Source organism: Sitophilus oryzae, unplaced genomic scaffold (assembly GCF_002938485.1).
Source record: "Sitophilus oryzae breed Bouriz unplaced genomic scaffold, Soryzae_2.0 scaffold_578_pilon_pilon, whole genome shotgun sequence".
NCBI classification, from domain to species: domain Eukaryota; kingdom Metazoa; phylum Arthropoda; class Insecta; order Coleoptera; family Curculionidae; genus Sitophilus; species Sitophilus oryzae.
Genome location: NW_022147171.1, coordinates 2,742,244 through 2,766,523, shown reverse-complemented (window position 1 = coordinate 2,766,523; position 24,280 = coordinate 2,742,244). Strand labels below are relative to the sequence as shown.

The window sequence follows — 24,280 nt, the reverse complement described above, 5'->3', positions numbered from 1 at the left end:
CGATAAAACAAGCCTACGCGCAGACCTGTAATTTTTAGTCGGCCGACTATTTAGTTGCAAAAGTGAAAACAATACATACTTATGAAGTCGATCGGCCGACTATTTGATTGCACGTGGGCGCGGCTCCATAAGAATATATTGGTTACAAATATGCAACTAAATAGTTGGTCGATTAAAATTGCCTGTCAGCGCATAGCCTAAGACTACGCAATGTAATCAAATATTGGCCCGATCGGCTCAATAAGAATGTATTGTTTTCACTTTTGCAACCACGCCCAAAGTTGGCCGACTAAAAATTACATGTCAGTGCATACCCTAATTATCCTACAAAAAACTCACAAGAGAAAGGCAGAAAAAGGCATGCTTCAGTTAGAAATATGTAATAATTACTTTTATTCAAATTTGCGATAATTGTTTTGAGTAGTTTATAATTATTAAAATATATTTTCTGGTGATACTATTAGAAATGCCAAGTTTGGGAACAAAATTAAATGAACACACTAAATTTTGTCTAAAAATATGTTTTCCCAAAATTTACTTCTATGATTTAAATTTTAATTCTTACTAGATTTAGGGAAATTTTATAGACCTGGCAACTATGACTAATATTTTGACCATCTCCATGTTAAGAGATTCCTTACTTCTTTCCCACCAATTGATATGTTATAGCTGATTGGTCTCATCCCCACACAAAATTTGGAAGCCATTTGGAATTTCTATCGCCACGTGTGACCCATCAAACTCTTGAGTCATAGGCGTACTAATATTTTATTTCCATTTAGATTTAGTATTACAGCCAATTATAGTTTAAAAGTTTTATTTATGAATTCTGTAAAATTTAATTTACTAGAATTTTTTTTTATCTTTACTGTCAGCTGGCCGATTTTTTAAGTACGCAACGATTACAAATATTTACGCAACGTCTTTACCATGCGGTTCGTGGATGCGATTCGTTAGTTCGTCTGGAAATTCGTCTATTTTGTTCGGTATATTTCTTTTACTGGTTCGCCCAAAAATCGATATTCTGTCAAATCGCCGCACAACCTATCGCACGGACGCGTTTGCGCAACAAATCGACCTATCGACGAACCGTGTCAGTGCATGGTAAGTATTGCTTTTTATTATAATGCTGTATAGCTTACTGTAACACTTAAATAAAAACTATAATATAATAATAGCTTCCGTATATAGCGTTTAACACCTTGGGAGTAGCAAGGTACAGCTTGCTATACTAGAGCCGTTTGGTATACAAGGAAGGTAATGTGGCTAGCACTACGCTTCAACCGCCTATTATTACCTCAGGATTGTGAATCCCAAGTACTCATTTAAGGCTGAGTCGACCTAGGTACCCAAACTATTTTTATTTTAATAAAAATAGTCGGCTGATGAAATGCCGGGTGTGGGAATCGAACCCACAACCTTAAGATTGGTAGACGAGAGCCTGTACCTCTACGCCACCGGGCACCTAAATAAAAACTATACATTTGTATATTTATGGTTGTTGTGCTGCATTTTGAAGGATGTGAAAAAAATGATTTATTTATAATAATATTGAATTTTTGCAGTGTGGTGTAACTAGTGTTACAACGGTTGTGAGTATGGTATTACATTATCACAATGTTACAGTGTGAAATATACCTACTACCTGTTTTGTTTAATATTGGTACATAAAACTTATCAGTATAAAGTTTTACTTATCTTTAGCATTTTTAATGCTGTTTGTAATCCTCTATGTCTATAATAATGGACAACGAGTAATTAGTAATTCTGAATATATCTATAAAAACTTTTAGTTTTAAGTACGCCTATGACTGAAATGCAGCGCCCACCTTCTCCTTCTAGTCAGCGGCAATAATGTCATGTCCATCAGAGTCAAGGATGAGTAGAGATAAATAAATTTAAATTTATTAATTTTAGGGCCTGCTCTATTCTAACATGTAAGAAATATTTATTGATAGATAAGTACGGCAGAGATGTAATAAAAAGCCGTTTTGTATGAATACCGAAATGGTATTTGAAGAACATATTATAAACAAATTATCAAATTGAATTGACAATAAATTTATGTGCCTGTGTTTTATAAGCCGTCTGCAGAAAATTGACAGAAGTAATAAAAAGATGACTCATGGCAATGTTTATCCCAAATTATAAATCGATAAGAGTTCTCATTAATAATAGTAATGTGGATATATTTTCCAGAACTTACTTTAACTTTATTTAAAAATTACTTTTTTAATTTTGTACTAGTTTATAGCACTTAACAATATAATCAATCATTTGTCTGTCATCAATGTATCATATACACCTCTATAATTATTTAATACATAATCTTATACTGATTACAATGGTCGACATGTCAACAATAGAATTTGCGCTATTTACTACGTTATGTAATTATCTGATTATCTGCCATATTAGGTAACTGCGGATGTACGTCACTAACGTAATAAAGAAGCAAAAAATAACCAATAAATAAACTAACCAAAAGGTTAGTTTATATTTAATAATAACGTGGCTTTGGGTGCCATTTGTCATGTATATGAAGAGTACAGTCAACATGTTCAGTACAATACGATATACTGAGAGAGAATAGACTATATAATACGAGAGAAGAATGCGAAGTTTATTTCCTATTAAGTCGGATCGGTCGACAATAGAATTTGTGCTATTTACTACATTACTATTACTTACTACATGTAATTAATTGATTACCTGTCTTATTAAGTAACTGCGGATGTACGTGATTAAGTAATAATATGTTTTACGGTAAGTTTATTTAATTATACGTACACACGGCTTTGGGTGCCGATTTGCTGTCCTCCATTCGTGAATTTCAAGTTCCAGAGCTTTACGCTCTGGGTTACTCGAGAATGGTTCTGAAAGGAGCTGTGCGCGATAGCCTCGTGCCTCCATATGGCGCGGAACAGTTCTGAACTTTATGACTCAATTGGATGGAGTGGAGATTAGCAGAGAGATAGATTATTCAGAGCTGCACAACTGCGTGAATGGAGGACAGTAATTGTCGTGTGTACGAAGAGTACAGTCAATGTGTTCAGTGCAATACGAAATAACAGAGAAGAGTAAGAATTTTCCCAAGCGCATGAAGTAAAACGTCGCATTAAGTGGATATAATAAACTTTGGATTTTTTTCCCTCCGATTTACAACATCGCCATAGCGATTCACTTCTACAGATGTAGGTAAATGCCGAGGGGTAAGCCGCTGACAAATTTCTGTACACTAATACCACGTATAATGGAAAAAATGACAAACAATACCACGATTAATACTACTAATACCAAGTAATGTCAACATCTTGTACACCAAAATACACCAGCGGTTTAACCCTCCCTCCGTAAATGCTGACCCAAGACCAGTGCCGCTTTATCCATTAGGCAAGCTAGGCAGCTGCCTAGGGCGGCAGGCCGAATAACAAAATTTAATTGAATTTTATTAGTTGGAGGGGGCTGCAAAATTAATGGTGCCTAGAGTACCAAATCATCTTAACGCGGCCCTGCCCAAGCCTTTCTCTTGTCGATCCGGTATAAATTTATTATCTTAGCCTTAAATAAATTAGAATAAAATAAACTATGTTAAAAACTTTCATGTATACTACTGAAATGAAGATAATATATCTAAGCTAAATGTAATATATTACAGTTGTAGTAAAATGAGTAACTATTGTCGAAAATCCAGATCCAACCCTGATGCAACATTTTTTTGAAACGTCTACTTATGCGGTTTGAAATTTTGATGCAAAATCCGGCAATACCGCTCAGAAGAAATGTACCCACCCATACCCACCCAACTTTTTTCTCTTTTTAATACATTTGATTGGCCATTAAGATGTCTACATCACTGTCTTACACGTTAAAATCCAACCCGCAGAGTTGACCTGTCCCGATCGGTATATCATTTTGATATATATTTTTTATTTGAATAATATAAAAACTATATTCTATTTCAAACAAAAATTGTACATTTAGGGTAGCTACAATGACGTCCCGTAATCCTGCTGTTAAAACATAACAGCTGGTTTTTATATATAAAAACTAATTGTTTTGTTTTAACAGCAGGATTACGGGACGTCGCTTCAGCCACCCTTACTAGAATAAATGTGGAGAAGCACTGCTTGTACTGACAAATGTGGTTTAGACTGTTATGTAAATTACCTTTTTAATAACTGCTTCCACTTTTAACCATCTGAAGGGCACCTTGTGATATCATATGATGGATTCTTCTCTCATATAGCTCTCCCTGCTTTTCTTCTAGCCTCTTGGTACTATTTTCATCAAAACTATCAATTTCAAATATTTTGGTTTCTGTTTATTCTAAAATTGTTAAATTTAAATTATAAAGTTATATACGAAAATAGTACAAGTAAAAACAAAGTTTATAAAAAGTCTTTAACTATTTTATTATTTATATAAAGTCTTGTGCTTTAACTAGAATATTTCAAAGAATAAAATATGACAATTTATTTAAAGAATAGGAAAATAAACTTGTCTATCTACAGGGATCTTTACTTTTTTAGGCAAACCTTTATTTCATTGATAACTTCATATCCTGGAATATTTTCTCAGGCTATGCTCCTTTTTAATTCTGACTACTGCAATAATTGCTTTTGGGACATTGGCTCTTTTAACAAAGTACTCTTATACTGATCGGGACAGGTCAACTCTGCGGGTTGGATTTTAACATGTAAGACAGTGATGTAGACAGCTTAATGGCAAATCAAATGTATTAAAAAGAGAAAAAAGTTGGGTGGGTATGGGTGGGTACATTTCTTCTGAGCGGTGTTGCCGGATTTTGCATCAAAATTTCAAACCGCATAAGTAGACGTTTCAAAAAAATGTTGTATCAGGGTTGGATCTGGATTTTCGACAATTAGTTACTCATTTTACTACAACTGTAATATATTACATTTAGCTTAGATATATTATCTTCATTTCAGTAGTATTATTATACATGAAACTTTTTAACATGGTTTATTTTATTCTAATTTATTTAAGGCTAAGATAATAGATTTATACCGGATCGAGAAGAGAAAGTCTAGGGCAGGGCCGCGTTAAGGTGATTTGGTACCCTAGGCACCATTTATTTTGCCGCCCCCTTCAACTAATAAAATTCAAGTAAATTTTGTTATTCGGCCTGCCGCCCTAGGCAGCTGCCTATCTTGTCTAATGGATAAAGCAGCACAGGTCTTGGGTCAGCATTTACTGAGGGAGGGGTAAACCGTTGGTGTACAAGATGTTGACATTACTTGGTATTAGTGGTATTAATCGTGGTATTAGTTTGGCATTTTTCCATTATACGTGGTATTAGTGTACAGAAATTTGTCAGCGGCTTAACCCTCGGCATTTACCTACATGTGTAGAAGTGAATCGCTATGGCGATGTTGTAAATCGGAGAGAAAAAAATCCAAAGTTTATTATATCCACTTAATCCGAAGTTTTACTTCATACGCTTGGGAAAATTCTTACTTTTCTCTCTTATATCGTATTGCACTGAACACATTGACTGTACTCTTCGTACACACGACAATTACTGACCTCCATTCATGCAGTTGTGCAGTTCTGAACTGTTCAAGGACGCGATAATCTCACTCAATCCAATTGCTCCACAGCTCCTTTCAGAACCATTCTCGAGTAGCCCAGAGCGTAAAGCTCTGGAACTTGAAATTCGCGAATGGAGGACAGCAAATCGGCACCCAAAGCCGTGTGTACGTATAATTAAATAAACTAACCGTAAAACATGCTATTACTTAATCACGTACATCCGTAGTTACTTCATAAAATAGGTAATCAATTAATTACATAATGTATTAAATAGCGCAAATTCTATTGTCGACCGATCCGACTTAATAGGTAATAAACTTCGCATTCTTCTCTTGTATTATATTGTCTTTTCTTTTTCAGTTTATCGTATTGTACTGAACATTTTGACTGTACTCTTCATATACACGACAACTGGCACCCTAAGCCACGTATTATTAAATATACCTTTCGGTTAGTTTATTTATTGGTTATTTCTTTCTTTTTTATTACGTTAGTGACGTACATCCGCAGTTACCTAATATGGCAGATAATCAGTTAATTACATAACGTAGTAAATAGCGCAAATTCTATTGTTGACATGTCGACCATTGTAATCAGTATAAGATTATGTATTAAATAATTATAGAGGTGTATATGATACATTGATAACAGACAAATGATTGATTATATTGTTAAGTGCTATAAACTAGTACAAAATTAAAAAGTAATTTTTAAATAAAGTTAAAGTAAGTTCTGGAAAATATATCCACATTACTATTATTAATGAGAACTCTTATTGATTTATAATTTGGGATAAACATTGACATGAGTCATCTTTTTATTACTATTGTCAATTTTCTGCAGACGGCTTAAACACGGGCACATAAATTTATTATCAATTCAATTTGATAATTTCATTATAATATGTTCTTCAAATACCATTTCGGTATTCATACAAAACGGCTTTTTATTACATCTCTGCCGTACTTATCCATCAATAAACATTTCTTACATGTTAGAATAGAGCAGGCCCTAAAATTAATAAATTTAAATTTATTTATCTCTACTCATCCTTGACTCTGATGGACCCTGACATTATGGCCGCTAACTAGAAGGAGGGCGCTGCATTTCAGTCATAGGCGTACTTAAAACTAAAAGTTATAGATATATTCAGGATTACTAATTACTCGTTGTCCATTATTATAGACATAGAGGGTTACAAACAGCATTAAAAAGGCTAAAGATAAGTAAAACTTTATACTGATAAGTTTTCTGTACCAATATTAGACAAAATAGGTAGTAGGTATATTTCATATTATAACATTATGATAATGTAATACCATACTCACAACCGTTGTAACACTAGTTACACCACCCCGCAGAAATTCAATATTATTATAAATAAATCATTTATTTCACACCCCTCAAAAGGTAGCACAACTAGAACCATCAATATATAAATGTATAGTTTTTATTTAAGTGTTACAGTAAGCTATACAGCATTATAATAAAGACCAATACTTACCATGCACTGACACAGTTCGTAGATAGGTCGATTTGTTGCGCGAACTAGAGGTGGGAATTCTAGTTCCCTGGGAGGAACTAGTTCCTTAGTTCTAGTTCCTCCAGAGGAATAGTTCCTTGAACTAGGTCTTTAGTTCACAATAGTTCCCGACTAACATTGACATCCCCCTTGCTTGCTAATGCGTTTAGTTGTCAGTCAAAACTATTCACAGTATGATCTGTATAATTTTTATAATGTACGGAGATAATATAACGAGACGTGTAATTGTGTATGTTAAAAACATATAGGTAAGTTTTATTGCAGATAAAAAAATAAAAAATAAACTCAAATTAGAGTTTAAAAAACTATGTCACAAATCAATTGGAGCAAATATTACAAAAATTTTACGAAAAAAAATTGTCTTAAAATTCAGAATATCGACTTATGTTTTGTAAGATATTTCTGAATTTTAGGGACCTGAAGTGAAACATTTCCATAAAATATTTAAAAGGCAAGCTAAAAATCAAAAACAGTATTTACGACAATATTCTGTGGTAATTACGCCGGCTGTGGCAATAGACAATGCCGAATCCATCGTCGTCGCCTTGTATTATATCTCGAATCTGCCGACTGAATAGATTCCCGTGAACTAGTCTTTTAATTAGTTCCTCTATGTCCGGATCCGACAACATACGGCTGGCACTCCCCACGCCTGCCTAGCATCAATAGCGCTAGCTGATCCATACGTAAACTAGTCTTTTATTTAGTTTTAGTTCCTCTAGGTCCGGATCCGATAACGTACGGCTGGCACTCCCCACTCCTGCCTAGCATCGGGCTACGCGCGCTGGCCGATCCCTCGCCATCGCATATTATTATACATGTATATCGGTCACAGTCTCGATCCCTGAATAGGTCCTGAGGAACTAGTTCTTTGAGAAACTAGGAACTAGTTCCTTTCATTCCGGGGTTGGGATAGTTCATTGGAACTAGTTCGTTCGCGAACTACACACCTCTAGCGCGAACGGGTCCGTGCGATGGGTTGCGCGTCGATTTGACAGAATATCGATTTTTGGGCGAACCATTAAAAGAAATATAACGAACAAAATGGACAAATTTCCAGACGAACTAACGGATCGTATCCACGAACCGCATCGACGACGCCCCGCATCGATCATCTTCCGTCTTAAACTTTGTCAGCTATCATAAAACGATTCTTATAACAATTCTAGTAAATTAAATTTTACAGAATTCATAAGTAAAACTTTTAAACTATAATTGGCTGTAATACTAAATATAAATGGAAATATAATATTAGTACGCCTATGACTCAAGAGTTTCATGGGTGACACGTGGCGACAGAAATTCCAAATGGCTTCCAAATCTTAAAGTGGGGAGATGAGACTAATCAGCTATGACATATCAAGTGGTGGGAAAGAAGTAAGGAATCTCTTAACATGGAGACGGTCAAAGTATTAGTCATAGTTGCCAGGTCTAGGAAATTTCCCTAAATCTAGTAAGAATTAAAATTTAAATCATAGAAGTAAATTTTCGGAAAACATATTTTTTAGACAAAATTTAATGTGTGTTTTAATTTTGTTCCCAAACTTGGCATTTCTAATAGTATCATCAGAAAATATCTTTTAATAATTATACACTACTCAAAACAATTATCGCATATTTGAATAAAAGTAATTATTACCTATTTCTAACTGAAGCATGCATTTTTCTGTCTTTCTCTTGTGAGTTTTTTTTAGGATAATTAGGGTATGCACTGACATGTAAATTTTAGTCGGCCGACTTTGGACTTGGTTGCAAAAGTGAAAACAATACATTCTTATGGAGCCGATCCACAGTTTTCAAAATTTGCAAAAACCGATCGAAATTGAAAATTTTTAGTTTATTTGAGAATCGTCAAATTTATGTATATGTTTCTTTACGTTATTTTACAACTTTTAACCAAGCATTGCTTTAATGACTTTATCATGACTGAAGATCTTTATGAGCAAAAGCTAAAATAATAATATTAATTTTATACAGCATATTTTGGCATTAAAATGTTTTCTTTTGCTTCGGCGTTAGCCGCTGCAGGTCGAATTTTTCATGGAAATGTAATTATATCAGGAAAAAGTACATATTTTAAGGATTTAAATAACCTAAATACTATAATGAAGGTCGCTTTTCCTTTCAGGCATAATTCGCTGCCTATAACCCAATACAGTTTTTGAAGAAACGTCATTTTATTGACCTTTTATGTTTATTGCTAGTCCTTGCTCATCAATAAATTATACATTAAATAAAAGCCTATAATCTAATGAATTTAAGAACATTTTGTTCTACCTGCGCAAAGGTGCGCATCAAGCTGCAATATGGATTCATTTGCGCTGTGTTTAGTTTTTTATTATATGGTGTTCAGTGTAGTCATAAGTTTAGTTTGTGTTATTTTGCGGTGTTATAAGTTGTAAGTCAAAAAATATTTTGTTTTAAAGTGTGTGGGTTTAGTTTTGGCATTTGTTCATGATGGCAATTACACGTCTGCATCTACATGAGAAAATGATGGAAATACCAGGCAAAGATTTCTCTGTGAAGAAAATTCATATTTTGGACTTTTTAAAAGATCATTTTGAAAGAAACGGAGATGAAATTGCAACTAACGCTCTCAATAACTTCATGAGGCAATCGTTTTTCCGCAATATTTAACAAAATGGAAAGCTGCTGGGAGAAAAGACAGAAATTTCTTGTCTAGGTATGCAGATTGGCTGCATGTTGATATTATTTTTCCCGATGAAGTGTTTCGTTGTCAACGACAACTTGCGGTTCCTGGTTATTCTGCATCTACAAGTGGTGGCAAAATGTAGATAAAAATATGCAATAATTGTTTTGAGTAGTTTATTTTTTTTAAAATGTAATTTTTCTTTATTGAGATTTAAAACAAAAATTCTAACCAGAAAACGAAAACTATTCTAACTAATGATATTATTTGACAATATGCTATTAGTTATGCAGAGGTTGTTAGAGGAAGTTTATCTGGCAACACTGAGAGCAGTCTCGAATTATCATCGGCATCGGAGTCGATTTGTGCTCCCACCATGCTCATTCTTAATCCTGCCTACACGTTTACGAACCGGCAACACTGTATCCCCCCTTTTATTTTGCGTCTCTATCTGTCAACCGTTCAATTGTATTATTCTCTGTCGTATCCATTAAAATCCTATACACAGTAATTAAGTGAACAGGATGGTATATCTATGTATCTATATATATATATTAGATTTTATTTATATTTTCATGTAACACATTATCAGTTTCTTAGAAAAAAGGAACTTTTATTTCACCCGATCATCAGTTTCCGAAGTTTAACACCCCTTGTCATAGAATCGCCAGAAATTTCATCATCATCAGACTCCTTTCTTCTCTATTATTTAGACTTTAGGATCTATATTTCCCCCATCTATGAGGGATATAGAATATGAACTATTTCTATGATTACCCATGGCATGTATCCAGTAACGCCTTAGAAAATCTCAACTTGATATATATTTTTTAAAACACTATGTCAATTTAAAGAAGGCTAAATATTCTTCTCAAAGAGACCTGGTTTAAATTAAAAAAGGTAGAAAAAAGACTCAAAGTCTCGGTCTCAACGTTTATATAATATTAAAGAGTGACACGTGTTTCGCTCATACGAGCATCATCAGACTAACGAAAAGAAAGAACCTAAATAAATAAAAAATAAAAAGGTCGTTGTAACTTACAAATACAATTAAAATTAATCTACACACACGTTCACATTTCACATATTAAAACAACACTGAGATGAGGCTGAAATGACCGGCAAATATTTGTCAATAAAAAACTAACAGGAACAAAAAAAGCATTAGCTACAGGTTACGATTTTTCTATCTCAGAAAACGTTAGTGCTCTGCACACGTGTCAAAAAAGTAAAAAACTTGATTTATTAAAGAAAATGGAAATAACTAGAGCTAAAAAAGTCCTGTTGTGTGCGTGAATGGCCTTTTAAATTTCGAACCAACTTTGATTTTTAATAATCTGAAAAATTAATTCTAACTGTTATTATTATATTTCGGAATCTTTATTTCAGTAACATGGTGGCTTAGTGGTTTTACTCTCTGTTTCTCACCCGGGAGCCTAGAGTTCAAATCCCGCTGGGTATTCCATTTTTATATTTTAATTTTAATTTGTTTTGATTTTATTTAATTTTTTTGTTCCTTGTAGTTTTTTATTGACAAATATTTGCCGGTCATTTCAGCCTCATCTCAGTGTTGTTTTAATATGTGGAATGTGAACGTGTGTGTAGATTAATTTTAATTGTATTTGTAAGTTACGACGACCTTTTTATTTTTTGTTATTTATTTAGGTTCTTTCTTTTTGTTTGGTCTGATGATGCTCGTATGAGCGAAACACGTGGCAGTCTTTAATATTATATAAACGTTGAGACCGAGACTTTCAGTCTTTTTTCTACCTTTTTTAATTACACTATGTCAGCCCTGTAATGATAGAAAATACATTAATAATACGTACTTAATAAATATATATATATATATATATATATATATATATATATATATATATATATATATATATATATATATATATATATATATATATATATATATATATATATATATATATATATATATATATATATATATATATATATATATATATATATATATATATATATATATATATATAAAATCAGATCATAACGTTCTTCGCCGTCTTCTGATTTCCAGTCTTCATTGGTCCTCTGTGTGTCCAGAGGTTTTCGTCTATTCCTCTTGTTCTGATGTCCCCGTCTATTCCTTCTCTTCAACTCCGTCTAGGTCTCCCTCTCTTTCTTTTGCCTTGTGGTGTCCAATTGAGTATTTTTTTCGGGATTCTGCTCTCTTCCATTCTTTGTACGTGCCCATACCACCTGAGTTGGTTAATTTTGATGTCTTCTGATATTCTGTGTTTAACGCCCATGATGTTCTGAAGTCTTTCAATTTTTACTCTATCCAGTTTCGATTTCCCAGCCGACCGCCTCCAAAAGTCTATTTCTGTAGCTTCTGTGCCGTACTTGAGTACTTCTGTAGGTATTTTACCTGGATCAGGCGATTTTCTATTTTTCAGGGTTTGGCAAATTTGTTTTACTTCTTTGGTATTCATCCTCAGTGGAGAAGCTGCGGTTCGTAATTGAATATCGGATTGGGGCTGCAATGTTTGTTGGTCTTCTGCCCTTTCTTCGGTCAACAGTTTAGCAAAATATTCGTCCCATTTTAGTAATGTAATTGGTTAGATGATATCTTTAGTCTTCTCTTTTCGAAGGGACCTTAACATTCTCCAGCTTTCGGTACTTGTACTACCTCCTATGTATGTATTAATTCTTGTGCAGTTTCTTTCCCAGCTTTCGTTTTTCTTTTTTGTTATAGCTGTGCGTACAATTCTTTGTGCTGTTTTGTACTCATGCTTACTTTCGTTCGATTTTATATTTCATTTTCTCAATTTCTTCATCCCACCAGTATGGTACTCTTCGTTTGGGTTTGTCGTATTTTCCGAAAGCTTTTTCTGCTGCACTTCTCATGCAGTCTATAATATAATTGTACTGTTCTTCTGTACTTTCAAAATTTTCTTGCACCAGTTTTTCATCCAGTCGATTTTTGTATAAATTCTTCACGCTCTTGTGGTTGAAGCTATCTAAATTATATTTACTTCTGTTGTCTTTACTTCCTGTTCTCTTTCGTCTATTTTCTTTTTTACCATCCGAGAAGGTCATATTTTGGACTTGACAAGATGATGGTCACTGCCACATGTCGCTCCTCCATAACGCAGTATACTGCCGGACTATCACATAATCTGTGACGGATTTCAAATTTCTAGAATGTTGTATCCAGGTATACTTATGTATGTTACGGTGCTGAAAAAAGCCGTTCAAGTCTATTTCCATTATCGTTTAGAGTTTCTTCTTCGAACTGGCCTACAATTTTATCATTTTTAGAGGGAAGCTACACCATAATTGGAAATGGTTGAATAAGCGGAGAATGATGATGACGATGATGACAATAGGCTAATTTTAAATTCACAATCACCTAAAGTTGTTCAAATCATCTGCTGATGATGCTTACATGCTTAGCGAAACGCGCGTCCAGTGCAAAAGTAAAGTGTTTTGGTGTATTGTGGTGAATTAGTGATATATTTTACTTTTTGTCTATCTAAAGTGTCATTGTCAATGATTTAGGAAACCACATTTTCTGATAGCCACTTAGTTATAATTAATTTAAGTGTTTTAAGAATGATTGTGTAAAAAACAAGAACATAAAAGACAATACAGTGCAGTTAGACTTTTTAAGAGGCTCATTTTTTAGTGGTTAAACTTAATATCTTGAAAAAGGAGAGCAACAGATAATTAAATAAATAGTTTGCTTTGTCATTTTTAATAGAAAGTGTTAACCGATTAAAGTAGCTTTTGAAATCAAACTTAAATATGCAAAAAAACTGTATTGTACAATGCATTTGAGAGAAAAATTAATGGTGTCTGTTAAATCCTTACCATAGTTGTGAGCTATCTACCATCACTGTAAACTATTATTTAAAAATTATACACCTCTTACAACATAACAAAACATTATCAGTTTCTTTCTTATCCTAGAATTTAGATCTCCTATCAGTATTATTTTTCTGGACTGTTTTATTTTTGAAATTTCATAAGAAAGTTGCTCAAAGAACTCCTCTTTGTCTTTAACTAGGGCATCATCGTTAAACTGCATATACCCCTATTATCGTGATATTTTTTCCATGCAGACTCAGACTTTTCCTAACCAGAATAGATATTCCTTGTTGAGCTCTTTTATCTTTTAGGGCTCCTGAAAGAAGTGATCATACTGTCCCAAATTTTCTGCACCGTGTCTCTTCTACTTTGTCTCGGACACCACCACAATATCCATGTTCGCGTTCTTTATTTCTGATAGAACATCATTAATTTTTTGAGAGAGACCTTGGATGTTTCAAGTACCAATATTTGTAGTCCATTTACTTAGCTTGTGTCGTCTTCGTTTTTAACCCTTATCTTTTTAACGAGTATCGAGTGGTTAGCCCGATGCCTCAACCCCCAGGAGGGCCAGAGCTTTGCTTTCGGAGTGTCTCTCTCCTAGACAAGTTGTCTTCTTACGACTAAAGAGACTTGTCTTCCCAGGTAAATTTTTATTTGTGGTTTTCTTCCACTAGACGATTGCCTTTCTGGGCTCAGGGACTCTGTCTATCCCTTCTTTAGGTTACCTTGGGAAAGAGGTGCCACTTGCGCCAAGTCCGCCGTGCCGAATATATTATATATATTTGCCGGTGTGGTCTTCATCCGTAATCCTGGACAAGGGGCCCTTACAGGGTACTATCAATCGGAGCCAGCTGAGCCCCGGTTTTTTAGCGAGGTGTTACTCCTCGATCCCTCCTCTTTCCTTACCTCTTGCATGGTAAGGCCCCAGGCTTGGGACTGGTATAGCAGAGTTACTTAATAAATAATTTAGCTAAATCTTAACGATATTTGTTTTATTATCTTGGGTATATAACAGTATATAGAGTTGGAATGGAGTTAGGACGCAGTCTTTTCTGAACCTAATTATAATAACAAGTCATCTGTGATATAATCACTACAGTCATAATGCTGAAGACAAACTCCTGGCATGTACTTTATTTCCAATGATTCTTGCCATTTTTTTGATCTATTAAATACATAAATATTACAAATATTTTACTTGTTTTTCAGTTAAATGAAATATACTTTATTCTTAGCAGTGTTAATACACAAAATATAATAAATTGTTTGCCAACAGCAATAAAATTTACAAATAAAACGCAAATTTTGCACTAGAAATAAAATTCAGAAATCAACTTTTGGGAAAAATGATACATTTTGGCTACAAAATCTTAGCCTTCCCTTTATAATCAAACAATAATACACGAAAAACAGAAATTAGCGTAATTTTTAACGAATAAGAATCAATTATCAATTAGAATCAATCACACAATGTGTCAATTACAACTTTTAACGTTTATTTACACCACAATGTAATTCGCACAAATAAAACACTCCTTTTTACTATAAATCTCTAAGAAATTAGAAATTAAACAATCCCAAAATTGTCAAAATCTGAACAGGATTGAAACGTGAAAGCCCTTCCAATACAGACGCAACCAATAAACGCTTTTTTCGAAGCTCCCAATCGTAGCCGCATTAAAAATATCACGTGGATCGCAGCTCACGTGACATTTCAGAGGTATTGAACACAGTGGCGGACTAAGGAGGGCGGAAGGGGCTGTCCGCCCCGGGCCCCATTTTTTTGGGGGCCTCCGAATCTTAATAAGTAATTTTTTATTCAACTGGCAAACAAGGCCAATCTTCGTTCAGTAGTTATAAAGCAGTTTGTAGGTGGAGTATGCAAACCATACGTATACGCGAACTATAAACAGTATAAATGTAAGCAGATACTTATTTAATTATCAATTATCAGGGCCCAGTAATTGCCAATGGCAATTTCTATTTAGGATATTAAATGAAGGGGTAATTTTCTTTGTTTAAAATATCGAATAATTATTTTTTATATATAAAAGTAAATATATTAAAATAGAAATTATATAAGGATTCTTGCCACTTAACTGCTGATATAGAAATTTAATTCTACGCTGTGTTTGTCATAATGCGGATCAACCTGCTCTCACTACCGGTTTCGGAGCCCTACTCCATCATCAGGTCATCAGGTGAGCATCCACAAAATGACAACCACAGCGCAGAGATAGTTAATTATACGATCAAACGAACTTACCTGAAGTGAAGTTCGATCGTAATTATATGGGGCGTCCAGTCCGAATGTATTATCTTGATTTTTCATATACGTAATAACGTCCCTGCGTGCACAATTTTAAAGCTATAAGCTAAATCCCCTCCCGTCGCTAGTCTAGGTGGCGGCGCCGGCCCTGGCGTGGCGGTCGGTATTCATTTTTCAAAGATTTATTCATTAATTCAAGCGACCATGGGGCAAAACGGGAAGGGTGGGAAGATAATACATTCGGACTGGATGACTCATATAATTACGATCGAACTTCACTTCAGGTAAGTTCGTTTGATCGTATAATTATATTCGCGTCCAGTCCGAATGTATCATCTTGATTTTTCATATACGTAGATGTTTAAAGAACTGATGGTTGCAAATTAATGAATGCGGTGCAGAAAGCATTTTTTTTCTGAGACAAAAATAGCTGAAATTATAAATATGTTTATTGAATGCAACCAAAATGAAACAAATTTAAGGGCCATCAATACATGGATTTATCAAATTGTGACAATTTAACATATACATATATGCATACTAAGCAGAGACAGACACCCATAAGACACTTGACACTTCCATAAAGGGTTCTGCCAAGATTGTTCAATTATACTTTATAAACTAGTTAACTCATCGTGTCGATAGAAATCCCTGCCAATGTAGAACTGCGTGGATAACTCGACTATAGTGAGGTTTAACCGATATATATATATTTTTTAACGTGTTTCTAATCCATTGCTTAATATTTAAAAGGCATTACTTTTTAGCCATTAATATTAGACAACATTTGAATGTTAGACTTTGGTAGTAAGAAATTAAGAGTCTTAATAATTTATTACCCAAAATGCTTTAATTACGTCGATGAATTAAACCAGAGTCATCATATAGATTAGATTTCTATCCATACATTGGTATGGATATTGTGGACATTGATATAAAGTAGACTCAGATATTGATCTGTGTCAATTTTATAGCAGAAGTTTTATTATTATTTTTATTATATATATTATTTTTTTTTTGTTAATTTTCAGTAACTATGATATGCATATATAATTATATATTGACTAAAAACAAACTGGCATCTGTCTCTGATAACTAAGGTTAAACGTGAAACCAATTTATGATTTATTATTTTTCATAGCAGTTCACGGCAAGAATTATATAATCCATTTATATACGTAAAACTGCAAGAAAACTATTTCCACTTTATGATTTAATTGATATGTCTATTCTTTCCGCAATTTCTGGATAAGAAAATAGAACTGTTAGGGAACATTTATGGTTAAATTTTGATGCAGTAAATCTTAGACACATAATATCGTACAAAAGCCTCTTTTAAAGAGAAACCATCCAGAGATATTTAAGAAAAAATTCAGTCTGTGAAAGTACATTAATGTTATTATAATCATCTCTTTCGAAAGTGTATTGTAGAGGAGAAAATATATATTATATACTGTAAGAAAAAACTAACTATATGTTTCGATAATTCGCACAAAGTCTGTCACTTTGTCAAAATGTATAAAGTATTGGCCAAAAGCACAACACTGCTTTTATAGACCGAAATGGGTAAATAGAAACTCTAAATGTAAATGGTGAGTATTCCAACATGAAAGTCAACGATTTACATAAACAAATTAGCATTTAACAGCCCTTATCATAAGAACCTCCTTCTGAAATGAGACACAGTTGATTACTTTTAAAGACTTGGAGGTCAACGTTAAGTTGGTTGTCGCCTATTTTATGGTAGGAGGCTGGCAAGGCAGCAAACTGGAGGGTACCTAATGAATTGGCCGCTCGTGCCTCATGTATCACCCCCCCCCTTCTTTTTCCAAGAAGGAAGGTAAAGACATTATTTCATTGCTGGGAGATAACAAAACTTCGGCATTTATAGTACTCTGTTGATTGAGAGATCTAGAACCTCATATAATAGGAATCCCTCTCACAAAGAGAAGGGCATTTTCTGTAAGTACGAAACTTTGTCTCATGGAGAGGACAACAGTTCGATATATATATATATATATATGTTATTCTCATTTTTTTTGTCTAATTCCATTGTTTCCTCCTTGCCTCTAATTTCCATATTTCAAAATTTGCTTTTACTTTAATTATTTCCATCCATTATTTAATTTCCTAAAAATAAGTATTATAGCATACTTACCGGTAATACGTGGTATTAATATCTCGATAGGGGATATCAACAATGACTTATAAAAGGAATCCCTCTCACACGGAGACGGCCATTCTTTAAAAATGTGAAATTTGACTCACTGGTAGATACAACACTTCGGTATTTATAATAATTCTCTTGATAGAGAGATTTAGAACCTCATACAATAGGAATCCCTCTCACGAGGAGAAGGGCATTCTTTATAATTAGGAAACTTTGTCTCACTGAGAGAACAACACTTCGATATTTATAATATTATTTTGATAGCCAGATTTCTAACCTCATATAATAGGAGAATCCCTCTCACGAGGAGAAGGGCATTCTCTAAATAGGAAACTTTGTCTCACTGCGAGCAGCTATTGCTTTATCCCTTTGTCTACTTCCATTGTCTCCTTGCCTCTAATTTCCACATTTAGAGATTTGCTTCCACTTCAATTACTTCCCTCCATTATTTAATTACCTGAAAATAAATATTATAAGATACTTACCTGTGATACCTGTAATTTATCTCTCGATAGAGGGATATCAATATTGACTTATAAAAGGAATCTCTCTCATATGGGTATCCTCTAAAAGTACGAAATTTGACTCACTCGGAGATACAACACTTTGGCATTTATAAAATTCTCTTGACTGCGAGATATAGAACCTTATATAATAGAAGAATCCCTATATAATATAATAGAATCCCTCTCACAATGAGAAGGGCATTCCTTATACGTATGAACTTTGTCCCACTGAGAGTACAGTCCGATATATATGATATTGTTTTCTTCTTTTATCTAATTCCAATATTCCGTTATTTACGTCTACTTCGTTTTTCTCTAAAAATAAATATTATACAATACTTACATATTGTTCCTTGTGTTCTACCTAGCTGTAGAACACCGTATATTACAAAGTAATATTCAAAATAAGTAGAGAATAAACAAAATGGCTTCATTGATATAACGACGAAGAAATCAGAGAACTGCGATCCACACTGCACCGTGCACGAAAGACGAATGAATACCGACCGCCGCGCCAGGGCCGGCGCCGCCACCTAGACTAGCGACGGGAGGGGATTTAGCTTATAGCTTTAAAATTGTGCACGCAGGGACGTTAATACGTATATGAAAAATCAAGATAATACATTCGGACTGGACGCGAATATAATTCCGACGTGTCGGAAAGTGTCGCGTCGGTTAGATATTAAGTCCCGAACGGAATGTGGTTGTCATTTTGTGGATCTGCCTAAGCTCACCTGATGATGGAGTAGGGCTTCGAAACCGGTAGTAATCCGCATTATGACAAACACAGCGTAGAATTAAATTTCTATATCAGCAGTTAAGTGGCAAGAATCCTTATATAAGTAAATATATTTTGAGAATTTATTTATTTTAGCTTTTAAGTTATTTGGTAATGGTTTCATTATTTATTTTTACTGAATAAACATTTTAAATTACAATGAATGCACAGCATAACTTGTATTCTAGCTGCTTCTTTACCGGTGATGAGCAGTGAAGTATTTAGTATAACGGGGGCCACGGGCCTGAGTGGTATTATAGGAGTTGTTGGCCTGAGACGGCGAAGTGGCCCTTCGGATCTTGGAGGACTTAACAAAAACGCAATATTTTGTCGCGGGATTTCCCTGGAACGGTAGCGAAAGTAACGCGGCTCATATGTGGAACCGGTATTTTCATCACTTTGTCATCATAAGTTGCCATTAAATACATGCAAACATTCGCTCGGGGATTTCCCGATCTACTACTGCATGACCCGTGAATGGTAGTATATGGCTCGTTAGCAAAATTATGTTCAATAATTTAATACCTCTAATTTATTACAGTTGGGATTGGAACCTTTAGTGTGACAACAGCAAAATATAACACTAATTCACCAGAATACACCAAAACACTTTACTTTTGCACTTAAAAGGGAAATTAAAACAACTTTCGTTGCACGTCATCAATGACACCATGCCTAATCTTATGGAGTTTGCTGGTGGTAGTATTATGATATGCAACCAAAGTTATTCTAATTTCCCCATACTTGTTTTATTACCTCAAATTGCATGCGTTTTTCGATTTAAAAATATTATTGTAAGCTTTAAAAAAATTATGTTATCGTTTTTCTGCAGCCTTTTTAGAGCTGGGGCCCTTAATACTCCTGGAGCCAGGGCCTATCAGGCACTGCTGATGAGTACAATAAAGACGGCACTGCTGATGAGTAACATATTTATATCTATATCGATTTTTATTATAATTATTACAGTATACGGTGTCCCAGGCTGAGCGTGCATTAGAAGTTTTTAGAGAACCACAATATCTAGATCGAAGGTTTTTTGCACATTATTGTTTTACAAGATCTATCTTTAAAAATATTTTCAACATGGCGGCACTTCCCGAAATACCGGAATTTGACAGCAACTTTCTTATTTTAAATGGGTGCCTCCTATTTTTTATTACATACTTAAGTTCTCTGTAAAATTCTATGAATATTGATGTTAAACACTATATCTAACATCAACCATTTTTTTTGGACGAAAAAAACTACCTGTCAAAAAAATGTGTACAGCCTAAAAGTCAAATTTAGTGATTATCACAGCCACTGTGACATAAAGAAAATACTTGTGGCTATCTATTTCAAAAATTAAATTTTTCAAATGTCATATAATAATGGCGGTAGCTGTCATGGAATTGAGCGATTAAAAAATTATCATAAATAATTTTTTTCAAATGGAAACCCACTTTTTTTTATTTCACTAGTGAAAAGGTTTTTCAATTCATTACGTTTTAACTAGCATATTCCTATACCTAAAATAAATCGTTTTTAAGTTATTTAAGATTTAGTTTGAAAACGTATATTTTTCTTGATTTTATCTAGCTTCCTTTGACATTAAGTGTCAAACAGTCAGACAATTGAGGAGTTTCTGGCAAAAACCCCATTAGTCAGATATTTCGAAATTTGGAAAAACTAAAAAAAACGTATATCTTGCTCCCATTTAAATTTAAATTTTCGTTTTTTTTGTGTGAGCTCTGGTTATAATCTGAAATTACAGAAAACTAGTTTTCTTAATTTTTTCTTATTTTTAAGTTAGGAAGGGCGTGAATTTGTTTGACTTGTGGGGTTTTCGCTGGAATTTTGGCAAAAACCGTGGAAACAACCAAGTCCTCTTAGCAACTATTCGAACGATTACGAACGACAAACAACCAAACCACAACAAGTAGCGGACTAGTGGAGTTTTTGCCGTTAAGACTTGTGCCTTTTGCGGTTCTTGCGGAATTACGGTATTTTTGATCGTATGCCACGGGCTGACTTATAGCACTTTTCCCGAATTCGTTTGGTAGGAACGTTATGACTAACAAACTACTGTCGGATAGCGCCATTAACTCATCTTACCCATTTTTTGACTAATGGGTTTTTTGGCAGAAACCCCCCAATTTACTTCCATATCTATCAGAAAATGAATTATTTGAATTTCCTATATTATAAATACTGCTGCCTTAAAAGTTTAAAAAGTGTATTTATATAAATATATCTCGTATTTTCGTTCTTTAGTGATATCTAATAGTTGATATTTTAATAATATACCGTACGATCGAAAAATACGTCATAGGCTACTGGTTGAAATCAAAAAAAATATAGGTTTAAAAGCAAAATCTTTTTGAAAAAAAAAATATAATTATTTTTTAATTGCTCAATTTTTGACAGGCAGTTTTTTTTCTCCAAAAATTATAAATATTTTTTTTTCTCAAAAACGGTTAACATTAGGTAGAGTGTTTAATATCAAAATTCATAAAATTTTACAGAGAATTTAAGTATGTATTAAAAAATGGGGTCACCCATTTAAAATAAGAAAGTTGCTGTCAACTTCCGGTATTTCCGAAAGTGCCGCCATATTGAAAACATTTTTAATCGATAGATCTCGTTGTGAAACAATCATATGCATAAAATCTCATGTCTAGATATTGTAGTTCTCTAGAAACTTCTAATGCAGGCTCAGCCTGGGTCACCCTGTATAAATACTTGAATTTTGTCAACCATACATACGTCATTCAATTTTTACAAAATGTGCATTAGAAGTATATCATTATCTCAACAGACCGGGGGCCACATTTAGCTTCGCCGCCCCGGGCCCCCGACAGGCTTCATCCGCCACTGATTGAACAGCGACTCTATACGATTAAACACACTAAAAATGACAAAATTGAAAATTTTAAAAATGAGCAGGACTAATTTCCCCATTTAACTTGATCGTCTCTAGTTGTCTTTGGCATTAATTTCTGAAATGCAGCCGGCCTCCATTAGTTGGCCATCCAGTACATTAAAATTCTTATATGTTTCAGATTATATGAAAAAGTTCCAGAAGTTTACATTCCAGTTTTATGGTTCGAACAAGTCATCACCTTACCAGATAATTTCATATTTTCCATTAAGGCATTTTTAAGTTTAGATATACTTTTTCTGATCATCGGAGCAGTTTCAATTCTTGTCGGTATTGCATTACAATTGTATGGATGTTACAAACTATGGAAAAGAAAACTTTTTAAAATAGAATCTATTATTACACGAGAAGAAGTGCCTTTAACCTTAAAGAAAATTTGAAAAGTGGACGAGCATTGCCAAAAAAAACAATACTATTTTATCGAAAATCTAATTATATAGGTACAATGTTTTTTTGATTAATTACAATATTTGTGATTTATAATTTATTTATTTTTAAATTTTGTCAATTGTTTTTTAAAGTTTAAATGGTTATAAGAGAGCAATAAAGCAATAAAATATTTGATAGTGTCTATTGATATTTCATTTTTATACCTTAGATTAGATTACCTACTAGAGGTGGCTATCGGCCTGATCCACTGCGACCTTCTCAGATCACGAATTACTCTCAAATGGACAGCTACCTATTGTGGTCCTCTTCTGATCTTTAAGTTCCATTCTCCAATCTTATCATTTTTACAAAGTCTAGCAACTTGAAGACTGAACCCTCTATGATGTAGCTCCCTGGCAATGGTCTATCATTGCCTTTTACCGAGAATCAGCTTACAATGCAACCCACTACAGCTGTGACTCTAATCGGTAGACCTGATAGCTTAGCAGTGAATTTTGGCGAATGTTCTACTATGAACTGTTTCGCCTGTCTCTGCCCTCGTGAGTTGGCCACCCATCGTTCCGTGACCATTCTCGTGACTGCTTTTACAACGCCGAAGAAGGGTTGTTTAAAAAATATATTTAGGTCCCCTATAGCTAACTATTTATTTAGTGGCCTATATACCGTGCTTTTATTTTAACTGTGAACATAGGGCTGAACACAGTGCAATGCTATTTTGCTATATATACTCATTTTTAAAGCGGAACAGTCAATGCATTGGACTTGAGCGAATAGTATGCAACCAATAGTCATATAATAAATAATATTTTTTGTTTTAAAATACTTTTTTTGTTTAGTTAAAAATAATTCTAGCTGAAAAAATTACCAAAAATTATAAATTTCGATGATTAAAAAATATTTTGAATTTTATTTCATATCTATTAATTTTTCGGCGAAAAACTGTATTGCCTGTCGGTATTTCATCAATGGATGATAAAATATTGGTTATAAACTGACAACAGGGAAGCGATTTACAAATTACAATGATTGACTGCCTATGTTCATAGTTAAAATAAAAGGACTGTATAAGAGTATTTGCTTTTCGTTAAGCTTGAAACGATGTGTTCTTTGCTGCCTTATTATTTTTTCTACACAAAAGTGGATTGCCGTTATTTCTGCCTGGAAAATTGTAACATCTTCAGATAGGCTTACGCGGAAATATCTTCCTTGTTTCGGTTCTACTATTCCAGTTCTTAAGCATGCCGACGTTCTTGAGCGGCCTGTATACCAGATTGCCTCAGCTTGAATGGGTACACCCTCTCACTAGTCTTCCCTTCCTATGTATGTTTATATTTACCGGTATGGCTATATTAAATTTGTTGTTAAAACTATACCTTGTAGCTGTTGCATACCCAATACCTTGTCTGCTTTTAGCTCCTGGATTGGCTTCTGGTTTTCAGCACTATGCGTCTGGTTAATGAGCTGCTGGCCGTGAATTACCTTGTGCGTAATAGATCGGGCTTCGTCTTGTATGAATATATCGTCCCATTGCTGCCAAAAGTCACTAACTTACTTTTTATTACTTCCGAGAAAAATGCCTCTAAAGATGAATTGCACTGCATAAAGATGTTATAGATAGTAACTATTCGGTATTAAAATAAAACATAAATAGCCAGAAA

The 24,280-nt window shown here is 33.9% G+C and overlaps 1 protein-coding gene across 5 annotated transcripts in view; it reads left to right on the top strand.

Annotated features, from left to right (window-relative positions):
* LOC115887575 (protein croquemort-like) overlaps window positions 1-22,797 on the top strand; it is a 155,042-nt gene extending 132,245 nt beyond the window's left edge. For all 5 annotated transcript variants that reach the window (XM_030907039.1, XM_030907038.1, XM_030907036.1 and 2 more), the window contains exon 9: window positions 22,354-22,797. In XM_030907039.1, coding sequence (XP_030762899.1) covers window positions 22,354-22,612 — 259 coding nt within the window. In that variant the 3' untranslated portion in view covers window positions 22,613-22,797. The remainder of the gene's footprint in view (window positions 1-22,353) is intronic.
* The last annotated feature ends 1,483 nt before the right edge of the window (window positions 22,798-24,280 follow it).